General features: G+C 40.4%; 1 protein-coding gene across 1 annotated transcript in view; it reads left to right on the forward strand.

The window, feature by feature from the left end:
* The window catches only part of LOC141956223 (CNK3/IPCEF1 fusion protein-like), a 155785-nt gene that overhangs the window by 110406 nt on the left and 17705 nt on the right, over positions 1-27674 (forward strand). Inside the window, 7 exon segments of the mRNA XM_074896532.1 lie at positions 2531-2581; positions 8532-8568; positions 9234-9403; positions 17240-17313; positions 18958-19029; positions 21996-22057; positions 25814-25902. Coding sequence (XP_074752633.1) covers positions 2531-2581; positions 8532-8568; positions 9234-9403; positions 17240-17313; positions 18958-19029; positions 21996-22057; positions 25814-25902 — 555 coding nt within the window.

Raw genomic sequence — 27674 nt, forward strand, 5'->3', positions numbered from 1 at the left:
AGAGACTTAGGATGAGGGCTGGAATCCCTCACATTTGTGCTTAGGGTACACCTTTGGGGCTGACACCCCACTTCAACATCCACCTAAATCAGGACAAGGATACACACACACGGGTGTCTCTGGTCTGTAATATAGCACCCTGAGTGCTATGAAATGAGGTGGTCTGGGCCAAGGCTTCTCCTGCTGCAGCTGTTCCAGTTAGGAATCGGGACACTCTCCTGGTGGTAGGAACTCAAGTGTTGTCTCCTACTAACCTCTCGCTGGCTTGCCAAGCTCCCAAGTTCAGGTGTAGCTTTTGTGGGCTGGAAAGCTCTTCTGCCAGAAAAAAATGCCAGTCCTGGGCTGCCCTTGTATGATCACCTACTGTCACGTGAGGGGCACAGCTCAGCAGGGAATGCTAACTGCAGCCTGCGGGAGGGCAATACTGGGGGGTGGAGGCCTACGGTTCCCAGAGACAGCCCCTGCAGATATATGCTGGACCATCTGATAAGGTGGGTATAGACTAGCTCTGCTTGAGTGGCCTTATTTATCTTGGCCTCCTTCTCCTGGTTCACCTGTCTTTTTAGAAAGGATAGATGGTTTTTCCACAGTGCACCTGCAGAAAATTGAAAGGAAACACTTATTTTGCTGTAGTGCAGAGATAAACAGGTTATGCCTTTCTGAAATGTTGGTTTTGCAGCAGTTGAATACACTTGAATGGACATAGAAATCCTAATGCTGTTTCACAGTGTAACTAATCTCACTCAGGCTGGGTTTACTTAGGAGAAATACACTCAGGTTATGTTGTAGGAGAGTTATTTCTGCAGTGAACAGGCAATAAAAAAAAAAATATCTTTACACATGGAATAATAAATTATACTCTTAACTAGAATGAGACAGAAGTCAATGCTGCTTTTGAAAATTGGATGCTGGCTCAAAGATTGCTTATCCAGTTTCTGGAGACTAAACAAAAGTCTGAGTTAAAGTCACTGAGAAGGTTCTGCTGAAATCAATTTCAACTCCTCTGGCACAAAGCACATAGGCGGAAATGTTTCCTTGCCAGTTAACTAACACTTCTCCTCTTGCTCCTGGTACCATGGCTGATTCAAATCTGTGCTGTTCATATAATTACACCCCACCCTCCCCAAACCCAAAGCACGCATGAAATGAAGAAATGACAGGAAAAAGGCCACATGTCACAATAATGACTGTAATTTGGACTGTTATTCCCTTGTTTTCTGGCTCAGTATTTAAGGCTTGATGTTAATTTGCTTGTATAACTAAAGGTGTTTCCTCTGCTTGTTTATACTAGCTATGATTTCCAAACAACCTTGAAATTATTTGCTGTAACATTTCTCCTCATCATGATATTACTTCAGTTTGAGCCACTTATAGAAAATGCTTTTTCTATTTTTGAACAGAAACAGTTGGGAGCCAGAAAAATGTGTATTTGTTTGACTTTCTATTTTTGGTTTGAAATTACTGGAAGCCGGTAGGTGGGTTTTTATTTTCTGTTTTAAGATTTTATTTTCAAACTAAAACAAATATTATGTATGAGAAATGGCACATATCTTAAATTACTGGTTCTAGTAACAGGAACAAGTTCTTGTTAGAAAGTATTCTGAAGTGTTGCTCTATTTCTGGAAATCCTTTCGTGCTCACTTCAGCAGAGTCTTGTATCCTCTCCCATTTCACTCAATGATTTTTTCATAGGCAGAGGGGTGAGTTTTGTAGGAACTTTGCTGACACTAAAAAGTTGGTATGTTCTCCTTCATCTTGTATACTGCACTAATTATTTTATCATGTATCCGTTCTACCAGACTAAGGAAAATCATGCAGAGGGTTGACAATTGGTTGTGTATACCAAATGAAATCACCTGAACGGACACCTGAATGGATAACTATGTTGTGTATCTTTTTTTTTAAAAAAAAACCCTAGCATCTACTTTGCTCTCCAGAATGGAAAATTGCAATTCATTATAAAATGGGTAGTCCAGTATGAGATCTCATCCTATTCAAGAGAGCCAGCAGATTACCTAAGTAGAGTTCCCAGGAAACACTAGGAATAACTCAGCAAAGCGGAAATCACAATTTTATAGACTTCTTTCAAAGTAAAAACCAAAATGAACAAAAAACCCCAAACTCAAACAACCCCCAGTTTTACTTATTTATTCTCCACGCATTTCCTAAAAAAAAAAAAAGCAAACACAAAAACCCACCCAACCCCAAAACCAAACCCAACCAAACAATAAGCAACCCTCTGACTATATCCACATGCTTTATTCTGTTTATTTCATTGAAAACCTTGGACAACTTCGAGTTAGTGTTCCTTATGGTTGACTTCTAAATCAGGCAAATCAGTTCACATAACATAGTTTTATCTTTGGAAAAGTTTTTGGTTTTTTTTTTTTTTTGAGGGGATGTGGAGTGGGGAGGGTAAAGTTGGCAGGTCAAAACATATTAACACATTTTTTTACTCTACTGCCAAGACTCATGTTAATATGAAAATATAATACAGAACTTAAGTAACAAAAACTTTATCTTTTTACAGATTTCCTGCTAAGCTTTGAAACCATTCATGGAAACTGATGGCAATGCTCTTGTAAGTATAACTGAAGTTATGCCAGAATTACTCATCAGCTGAAGAGGTGGTGTGTTGGGGTTCTGTCCTCGTGATCATAGAAGACTGCGGACAACATCAATATCCAAACAAAATCTTGCTTATAGGCCAAGTCAAGTGGTGAGACTGCTACAGGCCTGCCCTAGTTTTGCTCTAAGGACAAAATGAAGTCTATTGTATGGGCCTAATGCCAAGTGTGCCCTCACTTCCAAGTTCTATCCCTCAATAGATAGAAAAAGCAGTAATTTAGGATACATGAGTTTAGCAAAGGATTTTGTTAGCCACGCATCTCTCTAACCCTTGAGAAGCCTAAGGAAAGTACAGCTCTGTAGAAGATGAACTGTCAACCACAGTTTCCTTTGGTACCTTTTCAGACTCATGCATTGTGAGGTGAACTTTATGAGACATGAAGTCTGGTCTTCAGTATTAGCCCAATGCCCCTGCTTTTGCTTTTAGAACAGTTTTTTTCTTTCCCCTAAAACAGCCTCATACACCTATTTCATCCCATTTTTTTTCTCCTGGGGAGTTTACAGGCTGCAAGCCCCTCAGTATCTGGGCAGAAGCATCCTTTGGTGTGATCCTTGACTGTTCTTAGCAGCTCCCCAGGGGGATGCTGCCCATCTGAGTTTGGTTAGCAGAGATGATTTCTCAAAGTCACCCATCTAGAAAGGAAGTTGGAAACATGTAGCCCCCGTGCTATATACCTGCAAATCCTTGTTGTCAGGCAAGAACAAGGTAAGGGGAGCCACAAGGTTGTGGGCTGAGGAAGCTCTAGCAGCTTTTAATGATTGTGATTAACTGCCCCTGACCCAGGGTGCCTGGAGCCTCTGATTAGGGAGGGTCAAGCACCCTTTTAACTGGTGCTCAGGAGGAACCTGTCTAAGAGCCAGCCCCAGAGGGTAGCCAACAGACCCAGCAGTTTGTGCATCAGGGTGTTAAGAAGGAGCAAAGTAAGGGAGCTACAGTTGAAACTGTGCTGCTGTAACAGTCTTAGACATGGGAGTAACAGGGCAATTTTGCCAATAGATGTGGGAGCAGCTGCCCCTTCTAGGGCAGATATTTCCACACAGACTCAGTTTTAGATGGCAGACAGAGCCCTCAGAGTCCCAGAATGCAGGTTCTCGGAGTCCTAGCCTGAGACTTCTCTCTGAGGCCAGGAGAGATGGCCCTCTGCCCTTTAGGAGGTGCCCCATCTTGGAGAAGCTGTGCTAGCAAGTGGAGAAGACATGGGAGGAAGTGAGCAGGCTGCACAGCATCAGAAAAAATGAAAGGGAGATAGGTGAAGTTTCCTCTGACACACAACAGCTTTAAAACCTCAGTCCCCACCTGCAGTGGAGAAGCAGGCAGTGTCTACCTCCACTACCAAAGTAATCAAAACCTCTGGAGAAGGGGAAGGATGGAAGCTGATGACTTCTAGTACCAAGAGGAAGGCTTCTGCCCCACCTAAGAACTTGCAACTGCAATATAGGTTGACTGCCCTCAAACTGAAGAGGAGCCAGAAGTGCCTACTAGAAAAGGACCTGGTTCATCTAACCATAAACCATGCAAGGCTACCAGGAGCAAACGGTGAGTAAACACAGTGGGTGACTCCCCACTGTGGGGGTCAGAGTCACCTGTCTGTAGGCCTGACCAACCATCTAGAGAGGTTTGCTGCCTGGCAGGGGCCTGAATCCAAGATGTTGTGGAGGGACTGCCAAAGCTTGTCCAGCCTGCTGACTTCTACCCCCTACTGTTATTCCCTATGAGCACAAATGATATTGACAGAAGAAACCAGTATATGCTAGGGGCCACCCAGATGGAAAGCAGCTTTGCAGGAAAGGACTTGGGAGTCTTGGTGGACATCAAGTTGAGCATGAGCCAGCAACATGCCCTTGCTGCAAAGAAGGCAAATGGTATCCTTGGAGCATTAGACACAGTATTGCCAGCAGGTCAAGGCAGGTGATCTTTCCCCTTTATTCAGCGCGGGTGAGGCGATACGTGGAGCACTGTGTCCAGTTCTGGGCTCCCCAGTACAAGAGAGATATGGACATACTGGAGAGAGTCCAGTGAAAGGCCACAAGGATAACTAAGGCACCGGAACATCTAATATATGAGGAAAGAGTGAGTGAGCTCGGACTGTTTAGCTTGGAGAACAGTCTCAGTGGGATCTTATTAATGCATGTAAGTACCTGAAGAGAGGGTGCAAAGAAAACAGAGCCAGGCTCTTTTCAGTGGTGTCCAGTGACAGGACCAGAGGCACTCAGCACAAACTGAAACACAGGAGGTTCCCTCTGAACATCAGGAAACATTTTTTTACTGTGAGGGTGACTGAGCACTGGCACAGGTTGCCCAGAGAGGCTGTGGAGTCTCCATCCCTGGAAATATTTAAAAGCTGTCTGGACATGGTAGGTGTCATTGTTTGCGTTGGGGGGTTGAACCATATGACCTCCAGAAGTCCCTTGCAAGCTCAACTATACTGTCAATCTGTGAAAAAACAGGATCTCTAAACTGACAGAAGTCTCTTACTGAAGTTATCACTTCTCATATGTTTTTGCTCATTGGTGGAACCTGCCTGGCATAGCAGTCGTTGTGAACAGCGCTAGTTGTACAGCTCCCTTTGCAATTGGCTCATGGGTGTATTTGCCAAGTGGAAGAGTAATGGATAGCAAACTTGAAGTCTACGTTGTCCTGCAGGATCACTATCTCATCCTGTTCAGGTCTCAGTAAACTGATGAGTAAACCAAAACCTACCTAAAAAGATTAAAACCTACCCTCTATTGCCAGCCTTGTGCAAAAATGATGACCCTCCTAAAGTTGCAAATAACTGTAATGTTTTGCATTAATTTCGGAGCTTTCTGAGGTTTATTGCTCTTGGATTTTCCCTGGTAACAACAAGAGATAGAAAGAGGTCTGATATTTTTTGGTTTGTTTTTCAGTTGAACATGTGATAATGAAATAAATAATTTGCCATCAGGAAACTGAGATTTATAGAGAAACATCCACCATTATCAGAAGCATAGTAAAATCCTGACATCTGATTCAGTTTCAGATAGTTTCAGTGATTATGTCTGGTAGTTACAGTACCTTGACATCTGAAACTGCTGTTATGCCACTGGTTGGTACCATTGGCTTTACTGGTAATAACTCTGCCTTCCACAGTTTTCTCTTTGTTTTGCACTGGTGTTAATGTCACCGTTAGAGGTGAAACTTGAAAGTATCTCTTAATCAATTTTCACTCGGGTTCACTGAAATGAAAGATTGTTGACTCTAAACCAGTTTTTGAAGGAGGAAACTTTAATTTACTTCTTGAGGAAAGGTTTGCCACTGGAGACTTGCTAGTGTGTTGTATTCTCATGGAAAACTGAATCTAAATCCTGCTGGTGAAGCATTTTATGAATTTTGTGATAGATTCGTTTATATATAGGTTTTCTATTGGTTTAAGATGAAAACAGTTTTACTGAAAAGTGTTTGCTTATTTCATAAAATATTTGACTTCAAACAATGGTGCTTTGGAGAAAGAGGTTGTTTTTTCTTCTTCATAAATCAGCAACATTTGGGAAGGCAGTTTTGTGCATAACACCAGATTTCATTGTTGCAGTCTAGGATTAGAAGTTACTCTTGCACAGAGCAAAACAGATATTTTTAATAAGATGATGCTGGGCTTCTGAACAGCACTAAAAACTACTTAAGTTGTTGAATTTCATGTTTAAGATTAATTTATTGAAAGTTTAATTCGTCTTTCAGGAATACTGGGAATGAAATCCAGAAATGTACCTTAATTCATAAAATTTCACTCAGCAATGATTTTATTAAGGATTTATCACGGATTTTATCCAGACAAACTAAATGCAGTGCTGGCTGGGTAAACTGCCCTTCCATCCCCCATTAATTTCACAACTCCTCCCACAAAATATGAAGAGATGGGGATTCATCACCCCTGTCAAATTGCAGCAAGATACTATCATTACTGCAGAATAATAAATGCACATTTATAAATTCTTTTTGTTACCCCGAGCTCTTACTAGGTAATCAATCTTTTCATCAGTCTGTATACAAAGCGGGCCCTTACAGATGATTTACATAATATGGATATTAACCCTTTCTTGACAGATAAGCCATAGACTGTATTATTTTGCTTTAGATCATCAATAAGGTTAGTGGAAAGATCTACTTCTTCCTCGGTTGTTTAGAGAGCCACATCCTGTCTCAGTAGTGCTGCTCTTGTTGTACTACTTTATGTTGGTTAAAGATGAAATGACCCCACTGTAGTGTCATGGCAAAGTTGTGACATTGCCCCACTACATAGTTTTTGTGGAAGGACAGCTGATTCATATTTGTTTTTCTTAATATCACTTTGGGTAGCTCTAAAGGAAAGTAATTAGCGTGACTGTGTGACCCATTGATTCACTGAGGCCATATATTATTTCCACGTGTCCTAAATAGGGCATTACTTTCTTTGCAATCAAGATGCAAAAGGTGGCCCGTATAGGATGGGGAAATAGCAAAGCCTCCAATAGAGCTGATGTGTTTTCTCATTGCTTTTCTTTGTCTGTTGTCATGGAGAATAGGCTGAGAGAAGGCAGTGGTAGAATTAAATTTAAAAAAAAAAAAAAAAAAAAAAAAGAAAAAAGGAAAAGGGAAAAAGAATACATGATGATTAAGCAGGAGTCTGGGATTATTCATTCCTGGTAAGGCCTCCCACAAGTGTGTTTCTCAGGTCATCTCAAAGAGGCATCAGATAAGCGATATGCAGTTCTGCACTCGGTGATACATGCTGCGAAGATCACTGGTTAAAGAAAGTTCTAGCTCTCGTAAATACTGGCAGTGGTCTCTTCTATTACTGTTTCCAGATGGTGCAGCTTTACTCACCTTTAATTCGCCTATGAGAAAAGTAATCAAATCCTTCAAGAATAAGATGAAGTGGGGTTTTATTTCTCTGAAAAGCTGGCTGGCTAGGCAGAGGGGCTGCATTAGGGATGTTCATAGCGTAGCTCTGCAGCGGATCAGGTAGCTACCAGCTTTGCATAGCAACGTTGTGGCCAGCATATTAAATCATATGTCACTTTATCCAGCATTTGTCATCCGGAGGCTTCAAAACCTTCCTAAAAATAGAAAAAGGTAAATGCTTTTGTTCCCATGCTAGAGATGGAAAGGTTGAGGCGAAGAGAAGTCAGGTGCTTTGTCCACAATCGTGTGACCAAACAGCCTGTCTGGGGAGAATTTACTTCAAAAGCCAGACTTTACATCTCTAATGACCTCTTTTTTAGCCTGTGGTCTTCAATTGTGTTATTTTTGACGTGACTAAAGCTGTCATATATGGCATGGCAAACTTCTGGCATATTTATGTTTTACAGTTTGGATGTTCTGCTAGGTTTGTAAGGTTATCATTTTTTTTGTTAAAAAAGTATTATAAAACTCTTATATAGAGGGAAACACATTCTCAGCACTAAGTAAAAAAAGAGGAAGGCAAAATCAATTTTTTTTATTTTTCAGAATTTCTTAGAATGAGCTAAAGGACAATCAGACACCTGGCATGTATTTTTCATCTCCCCACATTTGTAAATCCCCCTCGTGGAGTCTAATGAAACATTAAAATGTTGGAGCCTTAACTTCTATTTTTTTAACTTCTGAACACAGAATACAATTCAGGCAAACACGTAGCAAAGTAGAAGCTGCCTGTGGGTGTGAAACAGGAAGCACTAGTAGACACACACGTGTATAATATAGTTACGTTTGCTCTTGCTCAACTAGATATACATCAATTTTAATTAACACGTTTTATGCTTCAGCTACTAACGTCCCTTCAGCAGTGAGTGGGTTATGCGTTTCCATCCTGCATATACCACCAGCATCACCACCACGTCCTTCTCTAGCTTCCCCCTCCCCTTTCTACACAAATGTTGCAACACAATCTGAAATTTCCTCTTTTCTTTCCTTCCTGCATTTCTTACAGGTTCCCTTGCGTCAGAAGACAAAAAAGAAAAGTCAAGGTAACGAGAGATTGTTTTTTCTTGTCTCTTCTGGGTTCCTCTTTTGTTATTTTCTTAGTATGTCTTATTCCTGGGAGGGTGAGGATTTTACACTGCTACTCAGCTGGTGGAAGGCTGCTTTTTAACTCCACTGATTCTTGCACTGATTCTGAGAAAAATGACAACGGGCTGCTCCTTTGGACTAAATCCTTGTGGTATGTTAATTGAATCGAAGCTGGAAATCAGTGAGGTGGAATCAGCTGCCTGCACATACACACACACTAGCGGTTTTCATGTACTTGGCATAATAGTTTTCTCTAGCTGACTTAAATAGATGTATTCTTTTCAGTGCATCTGTGTCATGGGAAATATATGCATGCTTCTCTTAAAAGGATCAAAGGATATATTTTTAATTTACAAAAACTTGTATATGGTTATCTTAGCAATAATTAGTGTCTGCATTATCTATAGCTTACTATTTTGTTTCTGCACATCAGAATGCCTTTCAAATGAATGTGTGTTACTGCCACAGCCATTATAAAACTGAATTACTTCTAAGTATATTTTAAAATATGCTTGGAGGGCTTGCTGAGATTGCTAAGTAAGGTTAATATCTTTAATTGGCAGGAACATCTTTCCTGGTAATGCACTTTTAAACAAGCAGAACACTATTTTTAATGGCACAGGGTTCTTTATAATGAGCCGACGGAGGATATCGTGTAAAGAGCTGGGGCAAGCCGACTGTCAAGGATGGCTCTACAAAAAGAAGGAAAAAGGAGCTTTCATTGGCAACAAATGGAAAAAGTTCTGGTGTGTGCTGAAGGAGTCATCGCTGTATTGGTACAGCAGTCAGCTGGTGAGTACAGTGTCCATCCAGCTCTGGGTGCTGGACAAACAGCATCTGCTGGGACTGAGAGAAGGGGAGCTGGGGTCACAATTTAAATGCACTCTGGAGACCTACAAATGACTGGGTTTATTTCTCAGCCCTGACATTTCTGGTAATCTGGGAAATGTCTATGTGAATGTGAAACATGCAGAAAACTATGTGTTTTCTAGTTTAGGAAGTGCTTGTAAAATGTTAACTTGCTGTCTGTTCTGCCCTTTAAAGAGCTGCTCTTCACAGGCACTGGTGGCATTTGAATTTGGGAAATGTTTTCCTGGCATGGGCAGTTTGCAGACACTCACTATCAAGACCCAAAACAGTAACGCTACTTCACTTCTAATTAGTTTAATTTTCAGAAGTCTCTCCTGCTTCTCTCTCTATCCTCTTCCTCACTGAGATTAATCAGTTTATTGGTTTGCTTTTCTGGACTTTTTAAAGTATTTTTTTATTCTTTTTTTTTTCCTCAGTTTGCACTGATAGGGTTGCAGGTATGAGAACTGCCAGTTGGTGATATTTTTACTCCTGGTCTTGCTGATGTCTCATCCAGAGCACTGTGATTAAAGGTTTTCACGTTCTGCTGATTATTAACTTCCTGCTCTGATGAGTCAATGCTAGCAGTCAAATCTGCAGGAGAACACAGTGTTTTGAATTCAAGGTCCAGCTTTCTTTTCGGAGGATGAACTCTTAGAACAACCAATATAGATAGTGTTTCTTTTCCAGCCAGTCCAGCCCAAGTAGCCTACTCCACTTGCAGTGTGAGTGGGAAACAGAGACAAAGAACAGCAGGCCCTGAATTCCTGTAATCAGCTGAAGAACTAGGAATTAAAAACTGAACAAGTAGTGGTGGGGGAAGACATGGTGAGAAACCCAGAGCAATCCTTTTAATGAAAGGTTATGGCTGAGTCCTAGGGAACAGTTGGTTTTACTCTAGGCTGTTTGCTACAGCTTGGCTTGATTGGGCAAAGATGGTGTCTTGCCCATCATCGGAAGTTTCAGACATAATTATTCCCTTCACTTTGCTCTCTTGCACTGCTGCCTCTAAGAAAGCTCCTATCATGTTCAAGTGATGGAATGACGGAGCCCAGAATTGGGGTATGCAGACGATTAGGGGATGTTAGCAACAACATAGGTTGAAACTCAGCACCTTTAGTGTCAAATTGTGAACAGGCATCAAGTTTCCTAAATGCAAACAGACTGCTCTGGAAATTAGCATGCCCCATGCCTGGGAAAAGATGAGAGATAAAAGGAACACTTATTAATTGTTAGAACATCTTAAGAAATCAAATGCAAGGTTGTTTCCACTTGTTTATTTCTATTGCAGTAATCCCCATTAAAAATATTGCTGTTTCAAGGTACAAATAAAATAGTTTAAACCATAAAAAAACCCACCTAACCCCAAAACTCTAAACAAAACTTTACTCATATAAAGAGTATTTCATATTCTCCCTTCAGTTGCACGTTTTTTTTAACATGATAAAAAATTTGGCATTTAAATATGGTATTAGCTATTCTTTTTTTGGGTAAAAGTGAAAATAACTGCTGGTCTTGGGTTGTTGTTTTTTGTGGTGTCGTGGTAGTCTGATTTAGCTTCCTTTCAAGACCAAGTCAAATACATGCATGAGAGAAAGAGAAAAGAGAAAGAAATAAGTAGGAAAAAAAGATAAACAAAAGGCTTTGTTTTCCCAGTGCTTACAATATCTCTACTTGAAAGACATGGCCTGACAGGTAGAGTCATCAGTGGCATAAATACCCTGCAAACCCTTATTAACACTACCTGTTCTGAATTACTGATTGCAGTTGTACTTCTGGCAAACCAGTGTTAAGAAAGGTGAGCTGGATGGCTGATGTGCCTTTTAGACATGGGAAGTATCAGAAAAGAATTATTCTGAGGAGTAAGCAGAAATAACAGTGACATATTCACTTGCTTGCTTGATATTTATTTTTACTATCTGGCTTGGCTTTAATTCTGCCTGAACTTCCACTGACTTCAGTGGAGTTAATCCTTGGTCGCAACTGGGCATCCAAGACAACAATTTTAAGTTCACAGTTGTGTTGAGAGAGGAAGAGTCCTGCTCCTCACGTGCTTGAGGCTTCCCATGATGACCCCTCTTATAGAGGCTGAAGCACAAGGCGGTGGTGGAGGAGCAGGGCTGAGGCCAAAGGAACTGGGGGACGCTCGCTGGCTGCCTGTAGCTCTGTCTGACCAGTTTCTTTCTAGTGAGAAACAAGCGTATTTTGTTCGTGGCTGTGTGGAAACTGCAGTCAACCAGACACTGGCAACTGTAGCATAGCAACAGGGTGATGGACCTAACCTTTCTTTCTAATGGAGATGGAGAAAATAGGGAGTGGGTGGAATTTGTACAGGAATGTGCATTGTCCCAGATTTGGGTAGGTAATCTCAGCTGACATTGTGTTCTCAGTGAAGTCTGTCTTCAGGCACCTCTGAAGCTCTGGATGTTTCTGTTGCTCTGATTTAATTTGCTTTCAAGCCACTTTGGTTCTGGGTCTTTCACATGAGGCAGGTTGGGGGAGGTGATATAAGACCCTTGTGGTGACATTTGCAGAAAGTAGTTCCTTCAATTTAACATAAAATATGTTGTGAAAGCTACAGCTCAAAAGAAAAGAAAATAATAAAACGCTGGGAAGGGTCACCAAGGGCAGATCCAGACACCCCAAGTCAAGCTTCTCCTTCACTGAAAGCAAAACAGAGCACACAGTCAAATCCAAATTAGCTTTCAACCGGTTAGCTGAAGTACTGGGAACAGTGAAGTTAGGGCTCCAGTAGTCTCAGCAGGTTTGGGTAGGCTCCCCTCAAAACTTTTCCCATGTATGCTTGCTCTTTTTATAAAACATGGATATCACATGAGACAGGTAAACATTTGTTTGCAACATGGATGTGACCCCAGCCGGGGGAGGGGAAGGTGTTTGGTCTAGGTAGAAACACAGAAGGGTTTGTTTTGCAAAGGAAACACAGAAGATGGATCTGAGCAGTCAGACTTTCTGGGTGCATTCACCAGACTCCTTGGACAACTGCTCTTTGTTAACCTTTGGTTCCCTCTTTCAAGTACTGCTTTCTGTAGGGAGCAGCCTTGAAGATAACTGTTTAAAGAGGAAAGTGTGTGGTGCTGCATGCCCCTTTAGCAGTTTTAGTTCTCATACTGAAAGCCTGGAGGGAATCAGTACTCTTGTGTAGGAAAATCATCACGTGTAATCCCAGGCTCCCGGCTCTTGCGCTTGTTGCAACTGTGTTGGATAGTGTTGGCTGGAAAGTGACAGAGCACTAAACGCCTCTGTCTTGTGGGCCTTTAGGATAGCTCATCTAGTTTTCCAAGTAGAGTTGAAGCAAGATGTGTTAACGATGGTTGTCATGGGGATTCAGCTGAAAAGAAATATAAATATAAAATCAAAGGGTTGCAGGCTGTGATCTACTGTCACTATTTATCTTTCGGGTTTTTTTCCCCCCATTGACTGCATTTAAATTGTTCCTCACTCCAACAGCTTTGCCAGGAGCTGTATAATTGCAGTCTTTTAAAATGGAAACCTTTCACTTTTGAGTTATAGTAGCTGCTTACATGCATGATAAAAAGTCACTGATGTCGGCTGGTTGTGCTGAAGCCTTTGGGGATCTCTGGTCCGATATCTTACACAAATTATTCACAGTTCTGTAGGTTGCCGCACTGGTATACTTGGCAGAGAGAAAAAAGACTGAAAACGCTTGAGGACCAAACTGCTCCTCCAGCATCCACAGGGTCTTCTGGGGGCAGCATTGAAACACTGTGGTGAAGCCATGAGGAGTATCCTGAATTGCAGATTGGAGCTGTTCCGCAATAACTAGATATTTTGACTTTACAGCGCTATTTAATAAAAAAAAAATCTTTCTGCACCACTATGCTAATTTTAAATACTGAAAAAGATCTATTAAATTATTTACTAAATCTCCTAAAGACACAACTTTTAGAGAATGTATTGAGGCAAACTAAAAAGGACCTTAACCTCCTTCATTGTACTCATGCATTATGTTTCCTAAATATTTTTGATTTTTATTTTTGAGTGAAAAGCCTTTTCTTTGAAAAAGTGTTTTTGTCCCAAGCATTTGCTGAGACTGTTGTTACTTTTGAAATTATTTTCCTACAATTTGACATAGCAAAATGTGTGAATTTATGTGTTAGGTTAACCTGCATAAAAACCACAAAAGATAACAGCTTATTCTTTTAAACATCCTGATTAAATAGGAAACAGGTCAAGGTTCTTTTAATCAGAGTCTTTTAGGGCTATTTTACAGAATTGCAATAAAATCTGAAGGAAGTTTGAGTGAAATGTGTGACTTAAATAATAGCATGATTGAAGTCACATTAAAGATAACATTTAAGAGAAAACACTTAAGACTTCTGTACAATTTTAATGATTTAAAATGTCATTTTTATTCCAAGAATGACTGAAAAGATGACTTCCACATGTTCTGTTCCTAGTGTTTATTTGGAATTCTATTTGCTGACTGTAATAACACTCATAAGGTTTTACTGTTATGATTTGGTTTCTTTTTTTCTGATAATTATGGAACTACGTACCATCAATCCCTTATTTTCTGTTATACAGATGACACATCTGAGATGTGTAGCAATAGTGCATTAAAATAATCACACCACTATCCTCCTTACTTTCACTCATACATAAAATGAAACATTAAACTTTTCTTATAAATGAATAAATGTGAAATCACTGACAGAATTAATATAGAACCTGAATGCATTGAACATTATCTTTTGCCAACTGGAACTTACGAAATACTGCATAAGAAATCTGGAAATTTCTCTGTTGTAAAACTAGTAAATGTAAATTACTTAAAGAACGATTGTCATTAGCAGTATAGGGAGTACTCCTCTAATTTAGACCCTGATTGAATATGTCAGTGGTACAAGCCCAAGTTCTACCTCTGCATGGATAGGAGAACCCCAGGTGAGTGTTCCCACACTGGCTTACAGAATCCTGATAATTTGCTAGTCCAAAGCAAAATCTAAATGCTCAAGTATGTGTATACATTGACAGTAGAGACAGTAACTTATGTAATGGCATTGCATGGATTTAATCTCCTCGTGAGTGCTTGTGCAGCACCCTAAGCAATTTATAGGATACAGTCTAGATCAATGGCTACTGCACCAGTAGATAAAACTGGCGGAGCTGTGGTTGCATTTGTAACAGGTAAGCTCAACCTGCCCCAGACCATGGTCACCCACTCACTCACCTGGTGGCTTATGTAGCTCAAGGATTGGATTTATTGTTGTATGGGTGAGAAGGTACCTGGGTATATCCTATCACACAGGGTCTTTTGAATCTTTTTTAAAATTTGGTTTCTTGATTCATACTGCAGAGAAACAACTGTCATTGTATGTGTTTCTCATCCAGAAATGTGTCATGATGGCTTTGATACCTTATGAACCGCTTTTCTGAAGTTGGTCTCTGGCATTCTTAGACTGGTCTTGGCAATCAAATAGGAATTTCAGTGTTCTTGCTGCACCTTGTCTAATAAGTGACCACTCTTTCTGGTACAGAAATGCAGGATAGTAAATTCTCTATCTTTAGTACAATGCATCCCATGAATAGAGCTCCTCCTTTACTCACCCCTACTCATTTGCTCATTCCTGTGTCTTTGATACACTATGGATTTGAGATGAAAATACTAGCATAAAGTCTAATTGAATGAAACATACATTAAAAAAAAAACCCCTTTAAAAAAATCTTGTAACATTTTTTTCTTTAATTGTTAAGTCAATAAGTTTAGTCTCACTAAATTTCAACCTGTGGAATGGAAACAAAAGCTCCCCAAGCCAGACTCTAAACAAGTTTGACAGATACAAATATGATCAGAGAAAGTTAAAAACACACAACAAGAAATAGGCACTTTTTGGTACAAATGAAGCCAAGTTGCAAAATAATTTTTTTTTTCAGCCCAGATGCTGATGAACATCATTGTTTCTTCTGTGCTGAAAGAAAGAACTGTTTGGGTTTTTTTGTTTGTTTCTTTTTGTGCTGGAGCAGGCAAAAGCATTTACTGGTGAAGATGCAAAATATAAACCTCTACTATGAATGACTGCAGGAGTGGTTATGCCATGATTTACTGTTTACCAAAGAAGAGATATGCAGAGATGCGGGGAACCCACCCACTGAAATACCCATTCTGTATCCATATTTCTGTTCTCAGAGATTCATACTTCCAAGCATTAAAGCGTTAAAGCTCAAAGGCTTGTCTCAATGAACATCTTTTTATAGTCTTTTCATATTCATGCATAATGTGACTTGAGATGCTGTCAGTCATCTTCATTTATCCTCTGTCTTTGTAATTGTTGTGTATATTTTACCTGCTTTAACTCTATACTTCTTCAGAATTTTAATGTGCCCAGGGATAAGAGCCGGGAGCAGCAAAAAAAAAAAAAGTGGTCCAGGAATGAACACTTTCTGTATCTTAGAAAGTACAGTTTTTCCTGATGTTACATGCTACAGACTTTTGTCTCCATTATTGCTCCTCTTAGGAGGAGTCCTAGTCTTACTGCAGCTGGGTGAATGTAGATAGATGTAGTGATAGGTGTTTCAGCTGCAGGCATCAGCAAGGACAGGGATTTGAGGCTAACTGGTAAATTCAGATTTGCTGGAGCCACTCTCTGACACAGAGTGCAGCTGACCCAAAACAGAGATGCCAATGGTCAGTAAACCTTCACCTGTCCAGAAAGGAGTGACTACATCTAAACAGTGCACTTTAAATGTCTGCCTAGCTTTTGCTACCTTCCTGAACCATGCCTTCAAATATCTGGGGGGAGTGATAGCTGGTGGCCGAAGCTCTTTAGGGCTGGTTCATGGTGTTTAACAACAGAGCTCAGCTGTGTGGGACTGTTCCCTTGCACCATTTCACCTCCTGGCATGGGAGCAGCTGGTCTCGCCTCTGCCTTGCTCACGTACAGGAGTACATAGGCGACCCTGCAAAATGATCCACATTACAGTTACCCAGGGGACAGTCCTCCATCTCTGCCTTGGATCATTTTGGGTCACTGTTCAATTCCCATCGCTATAGTAATGTATTTTGCAAATATGCGTATATCATGCGTGTTGCTGTTATGCATCTGTGTAACATACATGCTGTATAATGGAATAAATGCTCCTTTGAGATTGTATGTAACATCCAGACAGATGTAACAGATTGTATAACCCTTATTTATCCTCTCATGTCATCTGTCTTTTCTGTTTTTAGAGCTGAGAATCAGTAGTTTCATTTTCTGTGGTCTATGCACAAAGTGTGGCTGGTCAATTTGTTCAGAGAAGTTGTATGATCACTGATGGCTGCAGAGGGACTGCTTCTTCCACCTTCCTGCTGTTTTTAGTCCTGGTTTGATCCAAATGTAAATTTTGCCCTTGACAGTTTCAGACTCTGGACTATACTTCAGAAATCCTGAAATGCTTTGAGATGAGAAGGAGGAGGAATGTTGTAGGAGTTGAGGAACCTTCCTCTTTCAGGCACTTTGATATTTGGAAGTGTATAACAAATCCTATGCTCACACTCTGCTACTTGCAACAGACAGGAGTGGTGGCTTTCTAGCATCCAGGACTTGCACAAGTAGTAGCTGGTATAGGAATATTTCTTGTTACCAAATATCATCCAAAACATTGGGTGTTAATCTGTCCCCATGGTGATGAGAATATATATTCACACTATAAAAAGCCATCAAAACCAAGCACTTGCATGTAAAATGTCTTTGAGCATTGGAGTCTGGTAGTTTACCAACTGGTTGACGTGGTGATTTTTATTTTATTTTATTGTAGGCTGAAAAAGCAGAAGGATTTATCAGACTTCCAGACTTCAGTGTGGACCGAGCAACTGAATGCAAAAAAAAGCAGTAAGTTTATCTCTTGCCTCTGGTTTTGCATGATTTTTACAATGTTGCAAGGAATTCAGTCTCAGTAGAGCCTGGCAATGAAACTGTGGGGAGCTCTTCTGTGTTGTGTAAATAATGAGATACTAATTGAGCTATTGAAAGAAAACCATATTGCAAAAAAATTTTTTTGAAATTTCTCTGCCAGATGTGCTCTGCTAAAGCTACAAATAAAAAAGTAAATCAGTATGCCAAATGATTTTCTTTTTTTTCCTTTTGTTCACTGATTATATGTTGTAGTCTATCTTAATACCTTCTCCTAGGTGGGGAGGTCAGTAGTGGTGCAAGTAATGCTGCTTCCCTCTGAGCTGGGACTATTCTTTAGGCCACTGTGGTGCAACTGATCTTGGGCTGTACTTGAAGCCTCTGATCGATCGTGAAGGGAATAAAAAGTTTGTTTAGCTGGGTACACATTTCAAAATATTCTCTCCAAACTCTATATGCAGCACTGGCTTCCAGCTGCTTCTGAGTACACTTCAAAGGTTTGGAGGGGAGTCGCTGCTGTTCAAAGTTATAAGGCTCAGCATGGTTTTTGTTCTGTCCCTAAAGAGAAAGCCTTCGTTCATCTGTTCGGGTCTCATGCTGACATTAGCTGTAGGTGTACTTGAGACTAACTGTGGGCTTGACTCCTCCAAAGAAAGGGAACAGCTTTTTTGAATATGGGGAGTTCCATTTTGTTTTCTCAGAGGAAAGGTTGAGTCACATAGTACAGGACCACAAGAAAATGTTGCCCTTCTCAGCTGTTGGCTGTCAGTGACTGGGAGGAAAACTTTGCTCATCACTTATTTGGGATGGGGTAAGTTAGGAGAACTGAGAGAAATGATGAGGGCTGCTGGAACCCAGTCAAATAGTGTGTGTGCTTCCATGGGACAGTCACCTAATGAGGAACAAAAGAGGGAAGCCACACAGTCTCAGGATCTGAGACTATGGTTTAGGAAAAAAAGACTGAAAAATAGTGGATATTCAACTAAAGCATTGTCTGGGGCTGAGACCAACAAATTAACTATTGGGGTTAGTCAGGGGCCTACCTCCATTTTGTTTGTTTCAAACCTGCCACCTAGCTGCCTCTTTGGTTCCTCCTAAAACTTGTCTTGGAAAAGAGTGAAGAGTCAGTCCTTATTCACCTGCTGTGCACTGCTTGTGATTTTAATGTATCATATCTCCTTTCCCTCAACCATCATTTTTCCATGTTGTGGGTCTTAGCCTGATTAAACAGTCATGGAATCTGTTCCATACCTTGGGTCACCTGTAGTGCTTTCTCTGAACCTTTTACAGGCTTACTATGCTTTTCTGAGCTGGGAGAAGTAAAGCTGCACACAGTATTCAAGATGTGGGCACACAACTGAATTATGTGATGACATAATGAAGGTCTTTGCTTTATTCTTCCTTCCTTCCTTTTTAGTTCCTGTAGTTTATACCCTCTGAATAATGTGTGCCTAGCAAATGAGCTAAAAATAGACTAGAGTTTTAAGAAAAGGCTGTATGGATGGATAAGATGATCTGGATTAATATAGTGGAGGAAATAAATATTTTTAAATAATTCATCCAGCTATTTTTTTCTTATGTAAACTTGTTTTCTTCATATCTCCTATTTTTCTTTTCTTAAAGTGCTATTAAGATCAGCCACCCACAGATCAAGACATTTTATTTCGCAGCAGAAAATGTTCTGGAAATGAACACGTAAGTAGAAGCGACTGGCCATGTTTCATCCTGTCTCACGCCTGAGAACACCATTTGAAAGTTCATTCTCTCACTGTCAGGTGGTTGTTGATGAAGTTATCTGGGGGTTTACTGAGTCTGTTTTGTTTTCTGGTGATTGTACAGAAGGAAAATACTGCTATTTCTTCACTAATGGCAGTTGAAATTAGAATCACATTATTAGGCTGATTCTGATACTAATCTTCCTGACATTTGCTGGTATAAATCCCTTTCTGTTAGAGAGGTGCAAAGATTTGATAGCAGCTCATCACCTTGGGAGAAGTGAGGGGAGGGAAGGGAAGAAAAGAAAGAGAGGGAAAAGCTTAATATAGTTTAGTCCCAGAAGTGATCTAGGACTAGAATATAACAGTATCTGCTTTCATAGTAGCATGTCATTTAACAAGGAGGGTTAAAGGGATAGAAGGGGCTGTTTCTTTAATGTAAGTGTTTACTTCACCACCAAACTATGTTGCAGTTAAACAATCCTCACAACAGACCAGAAATTTTATGTGCACAAATGTCTGTAAGAACAACAGTTCATTCATGTGGTTTTTAATTCAAGAATTAAAAATTGGTATGAATAGTGTCATTTTAGAAACCACTGAGCTATCAGAAACAAGCATAGTTTTCTGTTGATCTAGTTTTTGCAGATTGAGATACATCTCATACCTTTGTCTTTTTTTTTTTTTTTTTTTTTTACTTCAGATTGCAGTCTGTTTACAATGCTATTGCATTAAATGGCCAAAGCTGTACAATTTAGTTGGAAAGAGAGCTTCTATGGTAGTCAGATCAGGATTTTAATCATGGCTCTGCTGGTATCCTTGTGAAATTCTTCATAGGGTGCTGACTGTTCTTTCCTTCTATAAACAGGAGACCTCATACATATTTACCACAACAGAAAAGGATAGAGGTTGAGAGAACGTGTGTGACCTTACAAAAGGGCTACAGATACAGAAATGTATGATACTACAGTAGTGTAGTACACATTCATAAATCTGTACTCTATAGATGCATACAAGTAAGTATAGATGGAAAGAACATTTTGTCCTTTGCACCTTGGAGCAGCACAGAGCATACTGATGGGAAGATAACCCTTCATTTTTGTATTGTTACATTTCCTATCTGAGCTCCTGATGGGAGCGTGAAGTTCTTGAGGCAGATGGGCTGAGGATGACTGAGAATGAGGGACTGCTGGACAGAAATAGTTCTGTTGAGAGAGAAGAGAGGGAAGGGTGTAGGGAGAAAGGAAAGGAAAAATAGATCTAAAGGAGGACGTTAGTGAGTGCTAGCAGGCAGTTTGGAGCCCAGCTGGAAATTCTCAGTGTCTTAATGACACTTTTGAAATGTTTAGTCTCATGTGAGCGAATGATTGAAATCTATGTAGGTGTCCCAGGTCTTATGCCCCCAGAATGGCTTTCTTCAAACTCCACTTCTCAAGTAAATTTCATCTTGGCTTAAATTTAGGTAGCCTAGCATTAGAGCAGCTTATACTGTACTGCACTAATAACAATTCCTCTCTGTTGTAACTGATGATGTTTTCCTTGGCAAAGTATAAAATACATGTATTTAATACATAATGTACACGCATACTCATGCATATGTCAAAATAGACTAAAAGACATCTGTCCTCTTGGCTCCAGTCCCACAAATACATATGCATGTAAGTGGTTCCACTGAACTCACTGGGGCATTCGCCTGTGTCGAGTTACTGGCGTGCATAAATGCTTGATGGATCATGACCTTTTGTAACTCTTCATGTATATATATATCTATTAAATCAACGGTGGATTTATTAATACAGTAATCTGCTTCATTAATTTAGCATGTATTTGCTATTGTCATGCACACATGCAAAGTAAATGTGTGCTGGCTACCTGTGTGCATTTACCTGGCCAGTTGCACATGGTTACTAGAGATCTGTCTGACCTTGTAGTTAAATGAAGTCCTAGCTATTTTAACAAACCTTTGCTTTTGTTAAGAATTTTTTTTTTTTTTAGTCATTCTGTTACAATTAGCTGTTAGAAGAAAGTCAACAATTCACTCTCACAGAAATGACATTTTGTCTTCTTGAATTATATGGCTTTGTTCATACTGCAGTCTAAAATCCATTTACTTTGACAATGATCTTACTAGCAAATTTCCCACTGCTTCAGAAGAATCAAGATCAGAGACAATGTTTTTTCAGAGTTATGAATCTTAATTCCGGCCCTTCATACATTCCTTATTTAGGCCTTGAGTTTTCATCTGAAAGGCTTGAGCTTTTTTAGTGGCTAGTTTCTTAAAACCTGGATAGATCTGAACGGCCTACAGGCAAACAAAATATACAAAAGGTTATCTAAGGATTGTTTCTAGCACTAGAAAAATGCAGCCACCTAGGAAGAGAAATGAAAAAAACCCAACTGCAAATAACTTAAAGCAACACAGGAAGTGAGACTTACTAAAACCAAAAGTCATAAAAGGTTGAAGAAAGCAGTATATAATGGTCAGAAAGTCTGGTTTTAAATGGCTTAGATACTTAGACTGTGCTGTGATAGCTATGGCCAGCACAGCTGACACTATCTTCCATGGCTCCTATGCCTTTTTGCTCCATCTCTGGTGAAAGATGGCACCTCAACAGCAAGACTAAGCCACTGGCATTGTGTAATAGCACACATACTTTTCCTTTAGCTTCCATGAATGCAACTCCTTGGTCATCAGTATTGATTTTTTCAGGATCAGGGAAAGAAGATGTCCCAGGCAACTCGTTCTGCTCACTGCAGGGAATATTAGTATTGAGGTAACTGGTGCCTTTCTAGAAGATGATCTAAGAAATAGGAAGAAACTTTCACATTTATTCTTCAGGTTAATAAAAATAGATGTGATGATGTAGAACACATCTGAAAGGGCCAAAACTCCATCTGAACAGCATGCAAGTATCCCTAACTGTATTCCCTCCATTTCAAACACAGGTGGCTAAGTAAGCTGGGGATGGCTGTAGACCCTCAGGCACCCAATGGGAAGAATGAGGAAGGTATGTTCCTAATGGTGCTTTCAGTGTGTAACTACATCATGTTCCTCACAGTTTTTGCTTGGCCAAATTTTTGTCAGCTCTTTTCTTTCTTTTAAATTGTCAATTTGGGTCTGTCTACCAGCTGAGCTCAGAGAAACCATACTGGCCACAGCACAGAGTAATCACAGGAGAAGAAACAATGGTGAGAAGCAGTGCCACTGAGAGACACTTGGTGGTCTTGAGCGGTGTGTAACTACTTTCTGGCAGTTTGCTGGCTTGCTAAGCCTACCAAGTGTGAAAAGAAACATCTGTGCTACTCTTGGGTTTTGAGCTGGTAAGGTATATTACAGGAGTTGTGCTGTGACCCAGGAGCTGGCTAGTTTGGGAACATCTTGTGCAATGTAGACCTGTCCCTATTGTCTCCTTAATTCCTGGGGGTTCCAACAACAGCATCTTTGGAAGGGGCAGTAGTGATGTACTGAAGCTTACAATTTCCTTCAGAGCACAACCCAAGAGTTCATTGTGGAATGAGTAATTTTAAAAGTTCCCTAGCAATTTATTTATTGTCTTAATTTGCATATTGACCTAATAGAATTTTATAACGGAGAATACCTGCACTTGAATCAGAAATCTGGGCAGAGGACAAAGCAAGTCACCTGTCAGAGTGCTTGGAAAAGCTGCTGGTGAGGACACACGTGCTGGGAGCTGGTTTAGAATGAGAAGTGGTGTCGGTAGTATTATATTAGCAAACCAGGGATGGACTCTGGCCTGAGTAATATATATAATCTGGGGTTTTTGCCCTTCATTTTTAGAGTATTGGTATCCAGTGCCTTTTTCAGAACAGCTCAGGTTGTGAAGGAGCTGTCATTATGAATAAGAAACTGGTATTTGTGGTAGTATGAACACTTACATGATGCAGCCTGTTTGTCTAAGCACTGAAATGCTCCTCTCTACATCCCTTCTGCTTTGGTTTATATCCAGGCTTTAGACATTTAATTCTATTATTGATTAGTTTGATCTGGCTCTGTTTATACTCTGACTTCATTTATACCCTGCCACTAAAAGCAGCTTTGGGGCTGGTAAACATAGATACCACTGATTTCTGGAGATTAAGCAGGTCCCATCAATTTCTTTGTTTTCAGTTCGTGGTTCCTCTTTATTTCATGTAAGGAAAATTGTTAATTTCCATACCCCCAAATTCCTCCAAAATGCCGGCGTCCTCTTTGAACCCAATTTTGTATCAAAACAGTCTGAGATAATTCAGATAAAGTGCTATATTGACTATTAGGCTGTGTAGCAAGAACTGCGTGGTAATTGTACTTGGGAAGTGTTCAAACACGTACATGTTTTCACAAAGGAGGACTTTGATGGAAGATGAAGATGGCCAAAATGCTATACATGAAAACAAATTATTTTTTTTAAGCCTCAGAAAATGTAGTATTTGTTGTGTTGGCCAAGTCAAGAATTACAAAACAATTCAAAGTCAAGAATTACAAAACAATTCAAAGTCAAGAATTACAAAACAATTCAAAATGAGTCAGCCCACGAATCTTAGTTAAAAAAAATATGACAGAAGGATACAAAATAATCTACTCAATAACCTCTGCAGCAGGTTTTCTAACTACCCTGCAGTAAACATAACATAGCCAAGATTTCTTCAGCTGTTGAAGTTGGTGGCCCATTTTGCCCTTCAGAAAAAGGCACTCTGATTTAGGTGTCAAACACCTCCTTGTCTTTCCACACATGTTTTGTCACAGGTGCTTCAGCAGCTGCCCTGAGTGTGGGTTCAGCACTCCACCAGCGCACCTGGGTGGATGAGCCCTTGCAGAAGCATTACTACATTTCAGAAAAATGCTGTCATTACCCACAGTCACTTCTTGTTCCTGCTGACCTGGTTCTCCCCTCTGTATCACACACCATAACTCTTCAGGAGGGTCTTGGCTCTTGTTATGACAGTTCTTGTATGTTCATGTACTTTCTATGCATTTTAGCATCCCCTCCAATCCCATTTGCTTATTTAGAGTATCAGAAACAGCTGTTGATTCTTTTTTGGTTCTTCTGTGTACCTAAAAGTGGAGCTGTAGAAACAACAAGCTTTTTACTAACAGTTATTCAAGAAGGCATTAATAGAGCCTTAGAATTTGATATAAGCCTTATTGCAGCCAGTCGCAGTCCTTTATGCTAAGATGTACCCGCACATATTTCCAGTAAAGAGAATAGCAGCTATGCTATTAAAAATCCTATAATTCTGCAGAGTATGGGGATAAAAAGTAATGAATCTCTTTAAGTTTTACTTTGTTAACATCTTAGGAACCTCTCTCTTGTGTATAATTATTTTTTCTCTTAAAATTTGGTTCACCTCACACTGTCATTACTCAAATCCCCCAAATGACATGCACAAAAAGAAAGTGTGTGGGTATTGATTTAATTAAAAGATGAGATAATCACAGGTGATTTCCCAGAGACAGTGCTAACATACTGCTTTCTAGTGGTGTAAACCCATGAAGTCCAGCTCTTGCAAAGTACACCCAGAACATAAACAACCCTTGCCTAATTGGGAAGAGAGCAGGATGGTTGCTTCCACTGGAGAGACCCAGCTGCGCTTGGACAGCACAAGCTGCTGTGCACAGCCGGCGGAGGCAGTGCAGAGTGCCAGCTCCTGTGGAGGCCACAGGGGCAGCCTCTGCTCTTGTGACACTTGGCACTTACTCATGTTGTTCTCATTAAGCTCTGACTATGTCTTCGCAACCTCTCATGTCCCCAGCTCAGTCAGGTGGGGTGAGCACTGTTGTACTTCCCACGTGGCACAGGGCAGGATGCACGCCCTTGCTCCTAGAAGGGTTGGATGTGGGAGGCTGAGGCATCCTGGGAGATTTAGCAGAGGGAAGTGATCTTGCCCAGTGGTTACAGCCAGGCCCTGGGAATAGGAACCAGCAACTTACTGCCTCCCTTCTTCTGTGTCTCATTTTGTCAATGACTATCACTTCATTTAATCCGCTTTTAAAAAAACACCTGAGAAAATGCTTTCACTTGCTACACAGGTATTTGAAGGAAATAAGAAGGTGACTGCCTCTCTGACACATGTCGAGAGATATTGAGGCTCTATCAGCTTAGTTTTTATTTTTAAAAAAAAAAAAAAAAAGTGGGCTGTATAGTCCTAGAGTACTGTGTTTACTTTTAGTACTATCTCAGAACATGTACTGTTATGCTTCATGGCATGTCTATGTAAGATACCATGTGGTGACAGAAGACTCTCACAAGGCTGCTCTGTGGTTTCTAAAGCACCATGCGAGCAACCTGTGTCCTCCAAAATTGCAACCAAAACACTAATGCCTCTTGCTAGCTCCAGGAAAACTTACTGATTACAGAGATTAAGGGACAGCATCTATTACTTGCAACAGGTCTCCCTAATTTAATACTGGAAACGATGCAGCCTTTCTTTTAAAGGCTGCAAAGGGGGGAGGAAAGAAACCCCACCCCAAACCTATTTGTGAAGTTATCAAGAGCAGTGCCACCTAGTGTTTCCTGTCATAGCAAATTGACAATTCTTTTTACTTAAAAAAAAAAAAAAAAAGAAAAAAGAAAAAACGTTGCCATGAAATAGTGTAACATTACCACAAGTGGGTTAATTTTCACTGTAGGAGACACTGACCTGTTACAGCATGGTCTTCAGTCCAGAAACCCTACTCAGTGATCTTTTGTTACCACAGCACTGCAAGGAATAAATGAGTGTCCATCTAACACTTTGGTTTTGTTCGTTTCTCATATCTGCCTCAGAATGCTACAGTGAAAGTGAACACGATGATCCAGAAATAACAGACACACCACCTCCCCCCTACACAGTCCAGACACCACCTCCTCCTTTGGTAAGTGTTACAGTAATTAGCTTGCTTCTTGTTGCTAGCCAGTTGGAACAAAACTTTCTTGAGGTGGTGGACCTTTGAGGAATAACCTAAAACAGTGGCTGGAAATGCTCATGCTGTATTCCTGTGAGATGAGGATGCATTGATGGTCCCTGCCCTGTGGCAGAGCATGCAGTGATTGCAGCCTGCACCACCGGGAACCTCGCACTGTAAAAGAACAGCTCTTTCAGATGGAGGCATATTTATCTTGCTAGAGAAAGGAAGGTGTCACTCTACCTTATACACATGCTGTGTCTTTTCTTTACAAGGTTTTAAACACACTGCTGTAACCTAATTTTTCATACTACTCTTTTTCTTTAATCAGACTCAAGTCTTCTTTCTTTTTGTGACCCTGGTAGCATCATCCAACAGATTTGTATTTGAGTGAGTTGTTCTTAAAACTGCTGAATTTGAAGCTGATTTTGTGGCAGTGAAGAGAAGTGAGGGGAAAGAGGCCTCTTCTTAAGGTGATAAAATGGGTTCTTTACTTCTGAAAAAGAGACTATAAAAAAAAGATGGGCATCCTCCCAAAATCGATTCCATTTTTCTCTCTTGCTGTAGAGTATTTGCCCAGAATATCCCTTCTTGCATCGCTTCATTTCATAAATTATAATAAGCACTATGCACCCCCATGTGTCTAATCAAATTGACTTGCCTAATTATTAGCCACTTATCACCCTATTAATCTTGTTTCTGTATTGTTCCTTTTCCCAATGATCTCATCTCCCCTAACATGTGCTTTAAGATACAAGGTTTACTTAATTCTGTGTTTAGAAATGAGTAATCTGGTTTGGGGTGGTAATGCAGGTGAAATCAGGAATTCTGAGTTCAAGCCTTTCCCTTCCCCAGCTGAAAGTTGACACTGAGGAGTACACAGTAACATGCTTAATACTAAATCATTTCATCTCACAGAGGTGAAGTGTCTGATGCTTCACTGGTGTGGTACAGGTTCCTGTATGGCATGCTGAAATGACATCCAGTAGTTGGGACTGGTACAGAGACAATGAAGCAGGAACAAATTTGAAATATACAGATGAGCTGGAGACGCTTGTGCGGTCACAGGCAATAGTAAAAGGAGATGTCATGCTCAGGGTTGCCTGTCTGGCAATCTTTAATTTACTCGCATAAAGCTGGGAGCGTATGTCACACTGTCACCCACTTGCCCTCTTCTGTTTCAGTCAGATAAGTCAGTCTTCACTTCCTCTTCTGAAACAGTTGTGTAACATTAGTCATGGCAAACCAGTCTGCCTGGCACTCAGGAGGTGCATGGTGTTCACTGTGTAAAATGTGATTCTTTATTGCCTGTATTAACTGGAAGTTAAATGTGGCTGAGTGGCTATAAATATCAGAGAAAATAAGAACATTGGCAATACGTCTCCAAGAGTTATTCTGGGCTGAGGGCTGATAATGAAGCATCTTGAATTTTATACCTCAGTGGCTTGCCTTTAAGAAGCTGTAGATGTCTTTTCCATCGCTCGCTTCTGAGCGAATGCCTGCATTTTTCCAGATGATGAGGTATAAACAGGTGCTGGGTTTTAGTTTTCTGTTTTTCTGGCTTCCTGCTGCTTGTCAAACTGTTGCTGCAGAGGCCATGTCCATTTGTCTCCTTCCCATATGCTCTTCTTGAGTGCTGGCCTCCACGTGTGAGCAGGGGACACATGGGAGGTAGGCAATGCTGCAGGTGCCAAGAGGTCCTGCTTCCTCAGCCTTTCCCTTAAAGGTTATCTTCTCTTCAG

This window comes from Athene noctua, chromosome 1 (genome assembly GCF_965140245.1).
Source record: "Athene noctua chromosome 1, bAthNoc1.hap1.1, whole genome shotgun sequence".
Lineage (NCBI taxonomy): Eukaryota > Metazoa > Chordata > Aves > Strigiformes > Strigidae > Athene > Athene noctua.